General features: G+C 41.5%; 1 protein-coding gene across 1 annotated transcript; it reads left to right on the forward strand.

Moving 5' to 3' along the window:
- Positions 1-1,473: 1,473 nt before the first annotated feature.
- Positions 1,474-11,274, forward strand: znf438.S (zinc finger protein 438 S homeolog). Its single transcript, XM_018269069.2, has 3 exons — positions 1,474-1,676; positions 7,360-9,076; positions 10,308-11,274. Exons 1-3 carry the CDS (start codon positions 1,628-1,630, stop codon positions 10,888-10,890), a joined length of 2,349 nt encoding a protein of 782 aa, XP_018124558.1. The 5' UTR covers positions 1,474-1,627; the 3' UTR covers positions 10,891-11,274.
- The last annotated feature ends 4,050 nt before the right edge of the window (positions 11,275-15,324 follow it).

The following is a 15,324-nucleotide window of genomic DNA, read 5'->3' on the forward strand; positions in this document are numbered from 1 at the left end:
TTGTCTTATCTAGGTAAAATAATGACTTTGTTCAAAAGGATTTAGAGTTCTTACCCGCTAGTTAGAATCCCTATGTTAAAGGAGAAGGAAAGTCATCCTGCTTAAAGGGATCCTGTCATCGGAAAACATGTATTTTTCAAAACGCATCAGTTAATAGTGCTACTCCAGCAGAATTCTGCACAGAAATCCATTTCTCAAAAGAGCAAACAGATTTTTTTATATTCAATTTTGAAATCTGACATGGGGCTAGACATTTTGTCAATTTCCCAGCTGCCCCTGGTCATGTGACTTGTGCCTGCACTTTAGGAGAGAAATGCTTTCTGGCAGGCTGCTGTTTTTCTTTCTCAATGTAACTGAATGTGTCTCAGTGGGACATGGGTTTTTACTATTGAGTGTTGTTCTTAGATCTACCAGGCAGCTGTTATCTTGTGTTAGGGAGCTGTTATCTGGTTACCTTCCCATTGTTCTTTTGTTTGGCTGCTGGGGGGAAAAAGGGAGGGGGGGTGATATCACTCCAACGTGCAGTACTGCAGTAAAGAGTGATTGAAGTTTATCAGAGCACAAGTCACATGACTTGGGGCAGCTGGGAAACTGACAATATGTCTAGCCCCATGTCAAATTTCAAAATTGAATATAAAAAAATCTGTTTTCTCTTTTGAGAAATGGATTTCATGACAGTATCCCTTTAAGAACTGCCTGGTAGATAACAGCTGCCTGGTAGATCTAACAGCACTCAATAGTAAAAACCCATGTCCCACTGCGACACATTCAGTTACATTGAGAAGGAAAAACAGCAGCCTGCCAGAAAGCATTTCTCTCCTAAAGTGCAGGCACAAGTCACATGACTGGGGGCAGCTGGGAAATTGACAAAATGTCTAGCCCCATGTCAGATTTCAAAATTGAATATAAAAAAATCTGTTTGCTCTTTTGAGAAATGGATTTCAGTGCAGAATTCTGCTGGAGCAGCACTATTAACTGAAAAAAACATGTTTCTCGATGACAGTATCCCTTTAACCGTTTTGTCTTTCTTGCATTATTGTAAGAGGGGATGCAGAAGAAATTGCTGTAAGTACAGAAATCAGTTGGAAACACATCACTGTGGGACACAACCATTTCATACTGTGTACAGCTGTTCAAATAATATGTCTGGTCTCCTGTGACGCGCACGAGAATAAAAAACATCTGCCCCTGAGGCTGACTACAGTATAACAGAGGCAAAGGACTAAGCTGGGCGTCACGCTTACACTATTATAGCTGGATATTACGTCTCCTCAGCTGTCGGTGGAACTACATTGCCCAGCCTATAACTAACAGCACACAACAAGTTTGTTCCACTCTTTCTCTCACAGCTGACTGACCAAAATACATAGGCAAGTGGGCGCGGCTAGTCACTCACACCGCTGCCTGATTGGATCCTTCGCGTAATGGGCGTGGCCAGGGGAAGAACAGTGACGCCATGCGGAAGAGGAACAGACAGGGAGGAAGGTCCAGGCTTAGTAGCAGGGAGCTTCCTGGTTGGTAAAGTCAGGCAATGACTTCTGGGTAACCTGAGTCCTTGCTGCCCATTAGCTGGCCGCGGATACACCCGCTGACTGTACACAGAGGGGCACTTGGTACATGTAACTAAATGCATCAGGTGCAGCAGGAGGTGTGTGCTGGGCGAGCAGCAGCTGCAGGTATTTCATGTGTTATAATGTACCTTGTTGTCACTGCTGGTTCATGCTTGGTTGCACTGTGCCACTCTGCCTGGAGGGCTCTTTAACCTTCATTGATGGGATGTGAGTGGGGAGGTGTAGTTCAGTAACTACTACAGACAGATCCACAGGTTGCAGTCAGAGATACTTCACACAGATACTATCACAGCACTGATCATTGGTGCCACTTTGCACTTGTGCTCTGTGTACATTCTATCTAAGGAGTATCAGCTCAAAATTTCTTTTTTTTCCAGAAAATTAGAAAATTTGCCCCAAACCACTCTACTTTACATACAATCAGGGCTGGAACTAGGTGCAGGCAGGGCGCAATCATGAAGGGGGCGCACTTTTAAGGGGAATTTTTTTCTTTTTTGAACCCTGATTTCTAATACTTTTTGAATTTTATAAACCACTTGTTCGAACCCTCTCTTGCCCGTGATTCATACTGCTGGCAGAAATACTCCCCACCTCCCTCTTGGCAGCTGCTGGCACAGGTACATATTTGTGGGTAATATCTTGGCTGCTACTTGTACAGGTAAACAGATGATTTGGGGCAATATGATGGATTTTTGGCTGCTGCTGGCACAGATACATACAGTATTTGGGGGCGATATTATGGATATTTGGCTCCTGCTGGCCAGTAGCGTCACTAGAGGGGGGCGGGCCATGGTGCGTGACGCGCAGCCGGGCCCCGCCCCCTCCGTACGGCCACATTTGTCAGTGGTGCACGGGCTGCTGGGGGGCCCTGAGGGGGTGTGGGCCCTGGCCTGCTCGCAGCCCCCCCTCCCCCGGTAGTTCCGCCACTGCTGCTGGCACAAGTGCATATTTGGAGGCAATATTTTGGATTTTTTGGCTTCTGCTGGCACAGGTACAGATTGGAGGCAATATTGTGGATTTTTTGGCTCAGGTACATGGGGCAATATGATGGATTTTTGGCTCCTGCTGGCACAAATACAAATTAGGGGCAATATGATGGACTATTTTGGCTGCCGCTGGCATAGGTACAGATTGGGGGTAACAATATGATGGATGTTTTGGTTTATGCTGGCACAGGTACAGATTGGGGGCTTGGGAGCAATCTGAGGGATTGACTGCCGTTGGTAAAGGGGGCAATATGAATGGTAAGGTGGTAAATGGTAATGCAGGACTGGCTGGGGGGCACTGATTGAAGCCCTTGCCTAGGGTGCCAAAATACCTTGGCCCGGCCCTGCATGCAATAGCATGTTTTCAGTCGTAACATTTTTTTACGTTGACACGAGAGCGACACGTAAGGCAAAAACAGATCGCTCAGGACTCACTTTAGTTACACATCAGTTTTGGGGTAATGAAATAAAAGGGGCAACGTTTGCCCGGGTTTAGTCACAAAGTTCAGATATGACCAGTAAATGCTGCGGTCTGGTTGCTATGGGTTACTGGCAGTTCTTACACTTTTTATTACATTAAGCGCTAGACTAGAAAAGCTTCATTTTGGACAGCATAAGACTTCATATATAAGCAACCTGGTCTTTTGAGTTGACAGTCAGCCAACCAGGAAACAAGAAGAGGCGGCAGTTCAGTAGTGATTTGATACATAAAAGAGGCACCTATTCTTGTATATACCATCTACACTAGTTACATTTCAAATATACAGATATAGGATCTACTTTCTGGAATTCTTGTGACCTGGGGTTCTTTCTAATCTCTCTGTAATTTGGATGACCACACCTTAAAGGAAAATTAAACCCCCCTTACAGCTAAAAGCCCCAATTCGCCTTCTCCATTTGGCCCCCCTCCCTGCTTCCTCCTCACATAGGGGCAGATTTTCTAAAGGGCAAAGTGACTAACGCTGGCGAAAATTCACCAGCGTGACATCATTCAGGTACTTCGCCAATTTACTAACAGGCGCAGTCGTAACTTTGCTAGCGATAGAGGCAGACGCTAGCGATCATTCGAACTCTAACGCCATGCAAATTTTTACTCTGGTGAATGGACGTAACTGCGCAAGTTCACTAAGATGTGGATCTTACTGAACGTTACCTCTTTCACCAGACTTGCCTTCGCCAGCTCAGACCGGGCGAAGTGCAATGGAGTACATAGGAATTCCTCAATTTTTAGTGGAAAAATTTTCTAAGTCACAAAAAACTTCTTTTTTTCCTTTTTTCAGAGTGATAGCCTGCAAAAGTCCTTAAACATTTTCTAACATATGGAACATAAACTATACAGCGGGCTCATGTGTGGGGCATTATAACAACTCTTTTTTTTTTTTTTAGGTTCCCTGACTTGTGTAATGTAATGTATTTGCTGCAACATATTCATGCATTCAACTTTATCATTTCCCGCCGTATGCAAATTAGTCAACGTTAGCGCATCTTTGCTTTGATTGGCAAAGTAACGCTAGCAAAAATTTGCCAGCGTTCAGCGCCCTGGATGCAACTTCACATTTTAGTAAATTAGCGTTGCCTGAGCGAATTTTCGCCTGGCAAATTTTCACAGGTTAGTGACTCTGCCCCATAGTGTTCAAAAAGAATACATGCCCCATCAAGCAACATTGACCTAATTTTGCAGAGTAGCGCAGCAGAGCTCAGGGGTGCCATGTTAGAACGCTTCCATATCTTCGTGACATGAGCGCCTACACTTCAGTCGTTGGCGCATATGCAGTTGGAGTCAGAGAGCTCCAAAAATTATTGAAAAGAAAGAAGAGGATACCGAAGATACCGAAGGAACCAAACAAACTGCCTCTGAGCTTTGCTGCGCTACTCTGCAAATTTAGGTCAACATTACTGGATGGGTCATTTTATTCTTTTTGAACGATATGCAGGGAAGAAGCAGGGACGGGGCCCAGTGGAGAAGGCAAATGGGGACTTTTAGCTATGGGGGGGGGATAATTCTCCTTTAATTTATTATTACAGAGAAAAAAGGAATCATTTTGAAAAATCTGAATTATTTGCTTGAAGGGGTGGTTCACCGAATGGCCAGTTCTAAACAACTTTTTAATTGGTTTCCATTACTTATTGTTTGTTTTTTTAATTATTTGTATTTCTGTTTTGACTCCAGCTTTAAAATGGGGGTCACTGACCCCATCTAAAAAATAAATGCTCTGTAAGGCTACATATTTATTGGTATTGCTACTTTTTATTACTCATCTTTCTAGTCAAGATTTGTCCTATTCCTATTCCAGTTCCTTATTCAAATCAGTGCAAGGTTGCTAGGGTAATTTGGACCCCATCAATCGGATTGCTGAAATTGCGAACTGGAGAGCTGCTGAATAAAAAGATAAATAACTCAAAAACCACAAATAATAAAAAATGAAAACCAATTGCAAATTGTCTCAGGATATCACTCTCTACATCATGCTAAAAGCTAATTTTCAGGCAAACAACCCCTTTAAAATTAACTCAACAGAGATGGCCTTTCTGTAATTTGGAGCTTTCTGTATAAGACATACCATACTTGTATTGTGCACTACCCAGATTTCTCTATCTTGGGTCACAGGTTACTTGATGGCTGTGTGCCATAGAAGAGCAGTAGTTGGGATTAATTAAAGTGGACCTGTCATCCAGACACAAAAATCTGTATAATAAAAGTCCTTTTCAAATTAAACATGAAATCCAATTTCTATTTTTTATTAAAGCATTCATAGCTGTTGTAAGCTCATTTAAAAATCTCAGCTGTCAATCAAATATTGTCTGCCCCTCCTCTATGCCAGTGGCATAGAGGCGGGGCAGACAATTACTTTCACTTTCCATTCGGCACTTCTTAGATATCACTGCTCTCCTCACATTCCCCCGTTCTCTTTACCGTTTAATTGTGTAGCCAGGGCATGGGGATGGACATCAGGTCCCCCATTCTGGTGCACAACAAGATTCTGAGATGATACAAGACTTGTCTTAATAACAGTGTCCACAAAATGGCTGCTTCCTGCTTGCTATAATTATGAATCCCCAGACTGAAGGAAACAAGATTCAAATAATTTATATAGTGTAATTTAAGTTGATTTTGCTTGACTAATGTGATAAAATAGGATTTTGAATTTTTTTTTTTGGGCGACGGGTCCACTTTAAGTAGATAATGAGAATGGCCCAGCAGATCTGTCACATTAAAGTAGTTCATGTAAGCATAATTATTGCTGTGTTTTCCCCTTTAGGGTTAGTTCACACCAGGAGATTCGGGGAGATTTTGTCGCCGGCGACTAATCGGCCCGTCTTCTGAGCGACTATCTCCCTGAACTGCCTCAGCGCTTTATCCCATAGGCTACAATGAGAAGTCACCTGCGCTAATGCACACGCGGCGATGCGTTTTCTCACACAGACAACTTCGGGCGACTATAGAAAATGCATCGCCGCGTGTGCATTAGCACAGACGACTTTTCATTGTAGCCTATGGGGAAAATGGCTGAGGCAGTTCGGGGAGATAGTCGCTCAGAAGACGAGGTGATTAGTCACCATCCGACAAAATCTCCCTGAATCTCCTTGTGTGAACTAACCCTTATCATCCCTGCGGATAAGTCTTTCTGTAGTGAATACAAGCAACACCCAGATACTGTCACAAGTTTTTGCAGCAGTTTTGGAGATTATTTCTAGAGTCTAGAATTTCTAGATCCCTTTTTGCTAGTCTTCTGTGCTACAAAGTCTAGATATCTAGCAATAAGATACAGACAAATTATGTGTCTGTATATTTATCTTTATTTTGTAGCTTTCTCTTCAGGCCCTCACATATTTGTCTTCCTGCCAGACCACTACTTACCTGCATGTGATATTACTGATTACAATATATTCAAAGTTCATTGTAATTTGTGCGTTTATTGAAAGGACAATTCTCTTTATTACCCTTTAATAAGTCACTTGTGTGACAGCATAGATTAATATCTAATCACACATTCTTTCTGTGGTTGCTTCTATATTTGGGTATATCGGATCTCTGTTACTATATGTGACTTAAAAAAGCTTGAATATGTAACATATTTTGCTGCAAGCCAGAGTTGTTGCAGGAGACAAAAAAGGAGCAACAGTTTACTTGTTTGCCTCTCTGCAGTCTCTCCAGGCATTTAGCCTCTCCTACTTTGCTGTTTTGCCCTTTTGCAGTCACCATCATACCCACAGGTTCCCCATTTAGACCTGACTCAGTAACTCCCTTTCCTGGCTCTAATGCTAAATAAGTGCCCCCCACTGGCTCACATCTGGGTTGGTGGAATAATGCATCGACAATTCCTTTTCTGATCCGTGGGGCATTCAATAAGTTCTTCTTCCCCTTGCAATGTTTAGTTGGCAGCTTAATGTTCCAACACATTCTTACATGTTATCTTTGTAATCAAACATTTTCGGACATCACAACCATAAGATTTCAATAATATCTCTGTGACTGCTCGTGTATTTGCATTATTGTGTTATGACGTGGCTAACATGTTCTGAAAGTATGAAGTTGACCCCACATGGGCCAAAGATAAAGACCTATCTTATAGTGTAAGATATGGGGTATATGGGGTAATTGTTTATTTGTGGCCCTTTATTTTCTGGAGCCGTAGCCCAAAGCCAGTTTGTGTGACATTTACAGTCTATAAACAAAAAAAAAGCGATGCGGTTTTTTTCTTGCTAATACATGCTGTGCTTTTTATAATCTATTAAAGTATAGCTTTTATTGATATAGCTTGTCCCGATGTTAGTAATTGTTACTACTTGTATATTTGCAGATGAGCTGAAGGCTGCTACTGGGACAATGCAGTGCAGAAAGAATGTGCCAAATACAAGTCATTTTAGAACCATTGCTCCAAAAATTGCACCTAAGATAGTAAATCCGTGTACGCCATCTTCATATGGACATTCTCTTCCTGATATAGCATTATCGGGTATTAGCACTAAGCCTGTAGTAATGCCAACGCAAAATTATACTTTAATGAAAGTAGCAGGCCAGGATGGAACATATTCTTTTGTCGCATTACCACAGGTTACCCAGCCAACGGGTGCACAGGTAATGCAGACCACAAATATTCCGCTGCAAGAAAATCTCAAATTGCCAATTCCAAGGTACCAGTCTTCTCGAAATAAGATTCTGCTTGATAAAAAGGCAAAGGGGACCTCCTTGATTAGAACTGCAGAAAATAAAACCACGCAAGTAGACCACTATGGTCATGCTGAAACCATTCAAAAGTTGCCTGTAGAGGAGAATATTCAGGATGTCAGCAGCATCTTGACCCCTGGAACTTCACCAGTGAACCAAGCTGATGCTATTAAAGTACATAAATCAATTTCATATAATGAGAAATGTTTGCCAAAAACATTTGGCGCCAGTAGCCCTATAAAAGTCTGTGCAGAAGAGATTACTAGCTTGGTAGAGAATGGGCCCTTGATGAGATATGATAGCAAAAAAGTAACCAACTCTGCTAACTCTCTGACTGTTCTCTCACAAGTGATGTTTGGAAGTCCAGTTTGTGTTCTCCCTTCTGTACCAAAAGGAAAACTGCCTATTTTGCCATATTCTAAAACAAAAAAGGCAATTATTTCCAAACGCAGCCAACTTGTAGAAAATCCTGCTGCAGTGGCAGATTCCAATTTCAGTATAAAGTCAACCAGTCATGAAACTTTTTTAAGTGAGGTTCCAAATCCCCATTCTAAATTGGTGGACTCTTCCTCTCCAGCCAATCTATGCCTCTCTGGTACAGAATCTGAAGCTGACCCTTTAAAAAAACCAAATGGTGCAGCAGGAAAGAAACGAGGAAGAAAGAGGAAATCCTCCATTGAAATGATGGGCTATCAGAAGATGAAACTCGTCGGAAGCAAATTCGTTTATTGTAAAGAGAAGCTAAAAATGCATTCTGTAGAACCAGAGGACAAAAAAGATGTAGCGTTAAAGAAATACCGAAGTATAATGCCAAAGCCTGTGATAGTAGGACAGAACTTGGCTACACTTGGGTCTTCTACAGCTGGGTTCCAATCTTTTATAACCGACAGTGGTATTAAAAATAAAGTACATCAGATAAAGCAGAACAGAGGGAAGCCAGGAGACGGTATACTTCTGAAACAAGTTGGTGATCTTAACAGCCTGTCTTCAGCAATAAAGGCATACTATAAATGTCACATCTGTGAACACAGTTTTCAGTTCAAGCATCACTTGCAAGACCACCTGAACACTCACACCAACAGAAAGCCCTACCACTGCAGGCTGTGCCGCAAGGCCTATGTGCACTCAGGGAGCCTAAGCACTCACATGAAGCTTCATCATGGCGAGAGTCGTCTCAAGAAGTTGATGTGTTGCGAATTCTGTGGCAAGGTGTTTGGGCACATAAGGGTTTATTTTGGGCATCTTAAAGAAGTGCATAGGGTTATTATCAACACCGAGACGTCCACCAAGCAGCTGGAGACAAAAGATATGGATTCAAAGGGGACCCAAGAAGCATCCCTAATAAAGAGGTAGGCTGTTTATTTGCAATGTATTTTGATAAATATTTCCTCCCCTATCCAGCCAAAATAACTGGGTTAACTCTAGCTGAACACGTGGAAAATTATCTTTGAATGGTGACTGATCGCAAAATCTAGGCTTTAAAAAAAAAAAAATGTATTACACTTAAAGGAGAAGGAAAGGCTGAGTTAACTTGGGGGTGCCAAAAGTTGTATATACTTACCAGAAACCCCGGTGCTCCTATCAGCAGAAAACTGCACCGGTCCAGGGGTTCTTCCAGCAACACCACGGAGCGAATGGCTTCCGGCTTCTTTTTTATTTGCGCGGGTGTGCATGTGCAGTAGCGCGAAAAGCTGGACTTTAACAAAGAAGTCGGCTATTTAGTTCTACTGCGCATGCGTCTGCCCCAGGAAATTTGATGAAAGAAGAAGAAGGAAGCTGATCGCTCAGTGGTGCTCGCTGGACTGGTGCAGTTTTCTGCCTATATGAGCATTGGTCCGGGCTTTCAGGTAAGTGTATACAGTTAACTCAGAATTTCCTTCTCCTTTAAAGGGAAAAAGACTAGAATCCACATACTTTTTAAAAACTGTATCCCTACCGTTTTCAGATATTGGCATCATTATTGAAACCACCAGTTCCATTTAGTTTACCTTCTGCCAGTGCAGGGCACACGATGTATGTCAAAGTGTAAAAACCAGCATCATTATTTTGAAGAAATTACTTTCATAAAGCTGGCCATAGATGCAAAGATCCGATCGTACTAATCATCGTACGATCGGACTTTCCCATCTCCCGACCCGCCACTAACCATTCAGATCAAAGTCTTACCAGTCAGATTAGTTAAAGAACAGATCAGCAATGTTCTGCCCCTGACAGCAATCGTACGATATCTATGTCCAACCAAAGTTGGTGACAGTCTCCCACTGAAAATCGTACGATCGGCAATACACGCAGAGATATTATCGGCAGCCGACAGAAATTTTCTAACCTGTCCGATCGACCAAACGACCGATCTCCGCCGGACGAAAAATGTCGGGACTCTCCACACACGGTTCGAAAATTGTACGAATCCTCTTTGTACGATCAGATCTTTGCGTCTATGGCCAGCTTAAGGTTCCTGATAGCATGACAAAGCCTTCACCTTCTGCTTATCTTCAGTAACAGGAATAGTTATAGGACCCCTTCATTCCCTTTTCTTAAAAGATGTATATTTGCTTAAATCTCCCTTCTTTTACATTGTAGGGAGAGCTGCTCTGCCAGCGAAGAACACTCCATTAATGGACAGACAGGAGAAATCAAATTACAGATAAAATGCGGCCGCTGTCATGTCTTTATGCCCACATTCTCCAACATGAAAAAGCATTTGTTATTTGAACATGGGGAAAAATTCGAAGATCGGTTCCAGCAAGGGGTTTTAGAGAGTCACCATGGTGCCCAGGAGGAAGTAGTTAAAAATGCAACACACTACTGGAAATTACTGAATGAAAGGCGAAATGTCAGGTGTAGTAGTTGCGGTGAAGGATTCCTGGGACATAGCAAACTAAGAAAACATACATGTTTTTCTCATGTAAATGAAACAGAGCTTCTGAAACAAGAACCATCAAGTCCTAAAGGGAATCAAGGAGACAGTAGAAAAGAAGATAGTTGGTTTAGCGCATCTGGAATTGAGGTGCGTCTATGGTCTGGCGATCGATTGAACTGCATATTGTGCAAGCAAGTTTTTGGCGACAAAGAGGAACTGCTAACCCATTGGCAGCAAGCACATAACTGTGAGGACCCCTTAATGCTTTGGGCTGTCTTTACTTCATTGCCTGAATCATTTTAAAGCGATACCATAGCTGAACGCAGTGTTTTGTATCCCCGTGCAGCCTGTGTTTGTGGTAAAAAAAAAGTACTGATGTCAAATCTGCTGCACTGTTGTTCTCATTCACAGTGAAATGATTGTCTAGTACAGATTTTATATGTTACATGGCTACCTATGATATTTCTGTGAAATGTTCCAGTTCTGTTTAGGGTTTTTATACAATGGCTAATCTGTTACCGAGATAAAGTTGTGTTAAAAGTCCTGTGTTGCAAACCAAATTCCTCATATTGGTGACTAGAAAACACAAGCTCTGTTTTTTTGCCTTTTTTGTGCTTTTTAGAATTCCCAGTGTTTGCCCTGTGCTCTTCATATGTTTGATAAAATAGCCCCAGGATTGAGATAAAAGACATGGGAACATGTAATGTTTATAAATGAACCTGTATGCTTATGTGTGAAAATTTTGGCAAGTGCAGGAAAGTTGGTATATAATTTGAGGAAAGGCACTCTGATGCTACACTGTATTTGACACCCTTTTTGGCATGGGGAAAGGTGCTACAGCAACTACCATGCTGGGATACAGGTGTCATCCCCACCATTAGTTTGACAGAATTAGGTCTAAATAAGCAAAATGAAATTGTGTTAATACGAACATCACAATAGTTGGACACATCATATATATGGGAATATGGCTTTTAGATGCACATTATAGTTGTATTCAGGTTGCCTAGAGTGTCTTCATCTATTTTTATCACTTTTGTTATACATTGATGTCACATTGATATAATATGTTGACTGTGTTAAGCTGTCAGTAGAAGAAGTGCCCATAGCCCTAGTTAGGGGTGAAGCACTGGTCACGTAAAACGAACTTCTTGATAAAGCAAAATTATTAAGTCGCAGTTTGTTAGGGTTGATCAGCCAGTGTAGTAGAGAATGATCATTATTTAATATCTTCTAAAAAGTAGACATGGTTATGTGCCATGGAAAGCTTAAGCTCGGGGCTATGCTCTGTAAGTTCACGCTTTGTGTGTGTATGTATATACATAATAGCTGGACTCTGGTGGCATATATCCCTGTATCAAATAAAGCAGCAGCACTCCGGTATTGTTGGAAATAGTGAAAAACTTTACTCAAATGCCATAGGCAACGTTTCGGGCTACGCAGGCCCTTTGTCAAGCCATGACAATATTAGATATATGCATATTTTGCCCTGGCAGGGGGTACGGCTTGCACCCGGGGCTGCAAGGAGCATAATCCGCTTTTGAAGCACACTTTAACTACATTTGCTGGTGGCATATATCCCTGGTTCCTAAGACTTCCTAATTGGGATAGCACAAGAAGATCAGAAGAACATCAACAAGGGAGCTTAGAGTGTGTTGTTTTCTCCAATTTATTGACGGATAGTTACTTAGAAGGCAGTCTAGCAGTGAAGTTGAACCTGCAGTCTTTTTAGCAACCTTGAGAAAAGATGAATGAAGTGCCTTTTTGAAGCCCAAATATTTTTGTAGTTGATACAGGATTTCTTTTAAATATTCGTAAACCTTGTCTTAACCATTCAGTTAAGAGACCCAGACTCCTATACACAAAGTTGTGCTAAGCACATGCTGGAGTCTTTGATCAATATTTGCCTCTATATGGTGTCTTGTAACTTTTGTGTGTCCAAAAAAGTGGTGTCATTATGGCTGCAATGGTAAATACCCCAGTTTCCACTGAGCATTTAGTGTCTTTACTGGACTTCATTTACAAAGCTCCATTCCTTATAGTCTCACAGTCACTTTTTTTATTTTTATGCATTTCAAGATATATACAGTGCCCTCCATAATGTTTGGGATAAAGACATTTTCTTTGCTTATCTCCTCTGCTTCTCAGTGTAAAATTTTAAATCAAACAATTAAGAAGTTGTTATCGTGCACATTGGAGATGTTCAATTTATACATTTCAGTTTCACCATGTAGAAATTAAGCTTTTTATATAGAGTCCCCCTCATTTCAGGGCACCATAATGTTTGTGACAATGGGCTTCACATTGTTTGTTATTACTCACAAGTCTTGCATTGCTTAATTCGTGCAAGAATAAGATACCTAGGCTTGCTTCTACCATTTGGCGTCTGTACTGTAGTTGCCATTGTTCAACATGAGAAAAAAGCTGTGCCAACGAAAGTCAAGGAAGCTACTGTTTTATGAGGCTGAAAAACAAGAATAAAACCATTAGAGACATCAGTCAAACCTTAGGATTACCAATTGTCTGGAACATCATTATGAAAAAATAATGCACTGGTGAGCTCTGTAATTGCAAAGGGGCTGGTCGGCCAAATAAGGCCTCCACTGCTGAATCCTCACTATAGTAAAGAAAAATCGAACGCCTATCCAACAGATCTGAATCTTCAGGAGGCAGGTGTGTCGTTGTCAGAGACTACTATCCGCAGAAGACTTCAGAATACAGAGCCTACACTGCAAGATGCAGACCACTAGTTAGCAACAAAAAACAGGATGGGCAGATTACCGTTTGCAAAAAAACTACTTAAAAGAGCCTGGTCTGGACAAACGAGGGAAATATTAACCTGTATCAGAATGATGGCAAGAGGAAAGTATGGAGATGCCCAAGATCCAAAGCATACCAGCTTATTTGTTAAACATGGTGGTGGGGATGTTATGGTTTTGGCATGTATGGCTGCCACAGGTACTGGCACACTTAAGCTGGCCATAGATGCAAAGATCCTATCGTACGAATTGAGGATTTGTACAATTTTCGGACCTTGTGTGGAGAGTCCCGACATTTTTCGTCCGGCGGAGATCGGTCGTTTGGTCGATCGGACAGGTTTGATTTTGTCCCGACTGTCCCGCCGGAGCCCATTGCGCACTCATCGTAATCCGATCATTCGGCCATAGGGCCGAATGTTCAGATTACCCCCGATATAGCCATGCCCGTTAGTAGCATATCGGGGAAAGATCGGCTCGTTTAGCCATGTCGCCAAACGAGCGGTTCTTTGCTTCTATGGCTACCTTTATCTTCATTGATGATGTAACTGCTGGTGGCAGTTGCACTATTTATTCTAAGGGTGTACATCTTATCTGCTTAGTTTCCAGTAAATTCCTACAAACTCATTGGATGGCGCTTCATCTGCAACAAGATAATGATCCCAAACCTACTGCTAAGGCAAAACAGGAATTTCTCAAAGCTAAAAAAAATAGAAAAATTTTAAATGGGCAAGCCAGTCACCTGATTTAAATCCAACTGAGCATGCCTTCCATATGCTGAAGACGAAACCTAAAGGGAACATGACTGCTTTAATATACCTATCACTACTTTGTCCCAAACATTATTGTGCCCTGAAATGAGGGGGCTGTGTATAAAAAGTGTTGTAATTTCTACATGGTGAAACTGAAATCTCTTTAAATAACTTTAAAGTCTGGAATGTGCATTGTAATCACATCTGAATTGTTTGATTGAGCAGAGGGGTAAATTTAAAGAAAATGTGTCATTGTCCCAAGCATTATCAAGGGCACTGCATAGTTATTTTTTATTTTTTGTGCATTGGTATGAAGGGAGGCAGGTGTATTGTTCATGTAAATTTACAGGCCATAAGGCTGGTGGCACACGGGGAGATTAGTCGCCAATCGATAAACCCTCGCTGCTACGGCAACTAATATCCCCAAAATACCTTCCCACAAGCAAGAATGCAAATTGCTGGTGGGATGGCATTCGCGTCGCTTTGTTTTACGAAATCATCCGAAGTTGCCTCGCAAAGAAACTTCGAGTGACTTTGGAAACGAAGCCACGCGAATGTCATCCCACTGGCGAATCACATTGTTGCTTGTGGGAAGGCATTTTGGGGAGATTAGTCGCGGCAGCAACGAAGATTTATTGCTTGCCCACTAATCTCCCCATGTGCCAACAGCCTAAATAGTTTTTTTCCACCCATATAATGAATCTCATTTAGTTTGCTTGCTATACCCTTTCTTCGGTCACAATGTAAGTAGTTTATTTAACCAGAAGAAAAACTCACATTTAAGACTCAACTGTATTTGTAACCTTTTATGTTAATGTCACAATTATATTTGTACTAATACAGAGAAGAGAGCTTGGCAAGCCAGTGCTTTTGATTAGAAACCGGCTGTAAATGATTTGATGGTTGTGACTACTCCAGTGTTGATTAGAAGAGAATATTTTTCTAACCCAGAGTAACTTAAGAGTAGTAAATCATGTTATTTTTGTAACTTTGCAGTAGGAATGTATAATGTAATTAAGCATTTTGGATTACAATTTAAATATGCTATTACCTATTGAGGGTGGGGGTGGGCTAATGGTGGTCTTATTTCAGGGAAATATTCCACAGATTAATGGCACTTTATAATTTAATAACAAAGGGGCAACATTCCCAGTTTTCAACAGTGACTAGTGCTAGCCAAAAACCAATGAGCAGGCCACTGAGAGGCTCTGTGTATAATGATGAATTTG

This window comes from Xenopus laevis, chromosome 6S (assembly GCF_017654675.1).
Source record: "Xenopus laevis strain J_2021 chromosome 6S, Xenopus_laevis_v10.1, whole genome shotgun sequence".
In the NCBI taxonomy this organism is placed as follows: Eukaryota; Metazoa; Chordata; class Amphibia; order Anura; family Pipidae; genus Xenopus; species Xenopus laevis.

Coding starts and splice junctions, on each gene's coding strand:
- znf438.S (XM_018269069.2), top strand. CDS start 1,628: ATGCATCAGGTGCAGCAGGAGGTGTGTGCTGGGCGAGCAGCAGCTGCA. Junction 1,677..7,359: donor TGGGCGAGCAGCAGCTGCAG/GTATTTCATGTG, acceptor GTATATTTGCAG/ATGAGCTGAAGGCTGCTACT. Junction 9,077..10,307: donor GAAGCATCCCTAATAAAGAG/GTAGGCTGTTTA, acceptor TTTACATTGTAG/GGAGAGCTGCTCTGCCAGCG.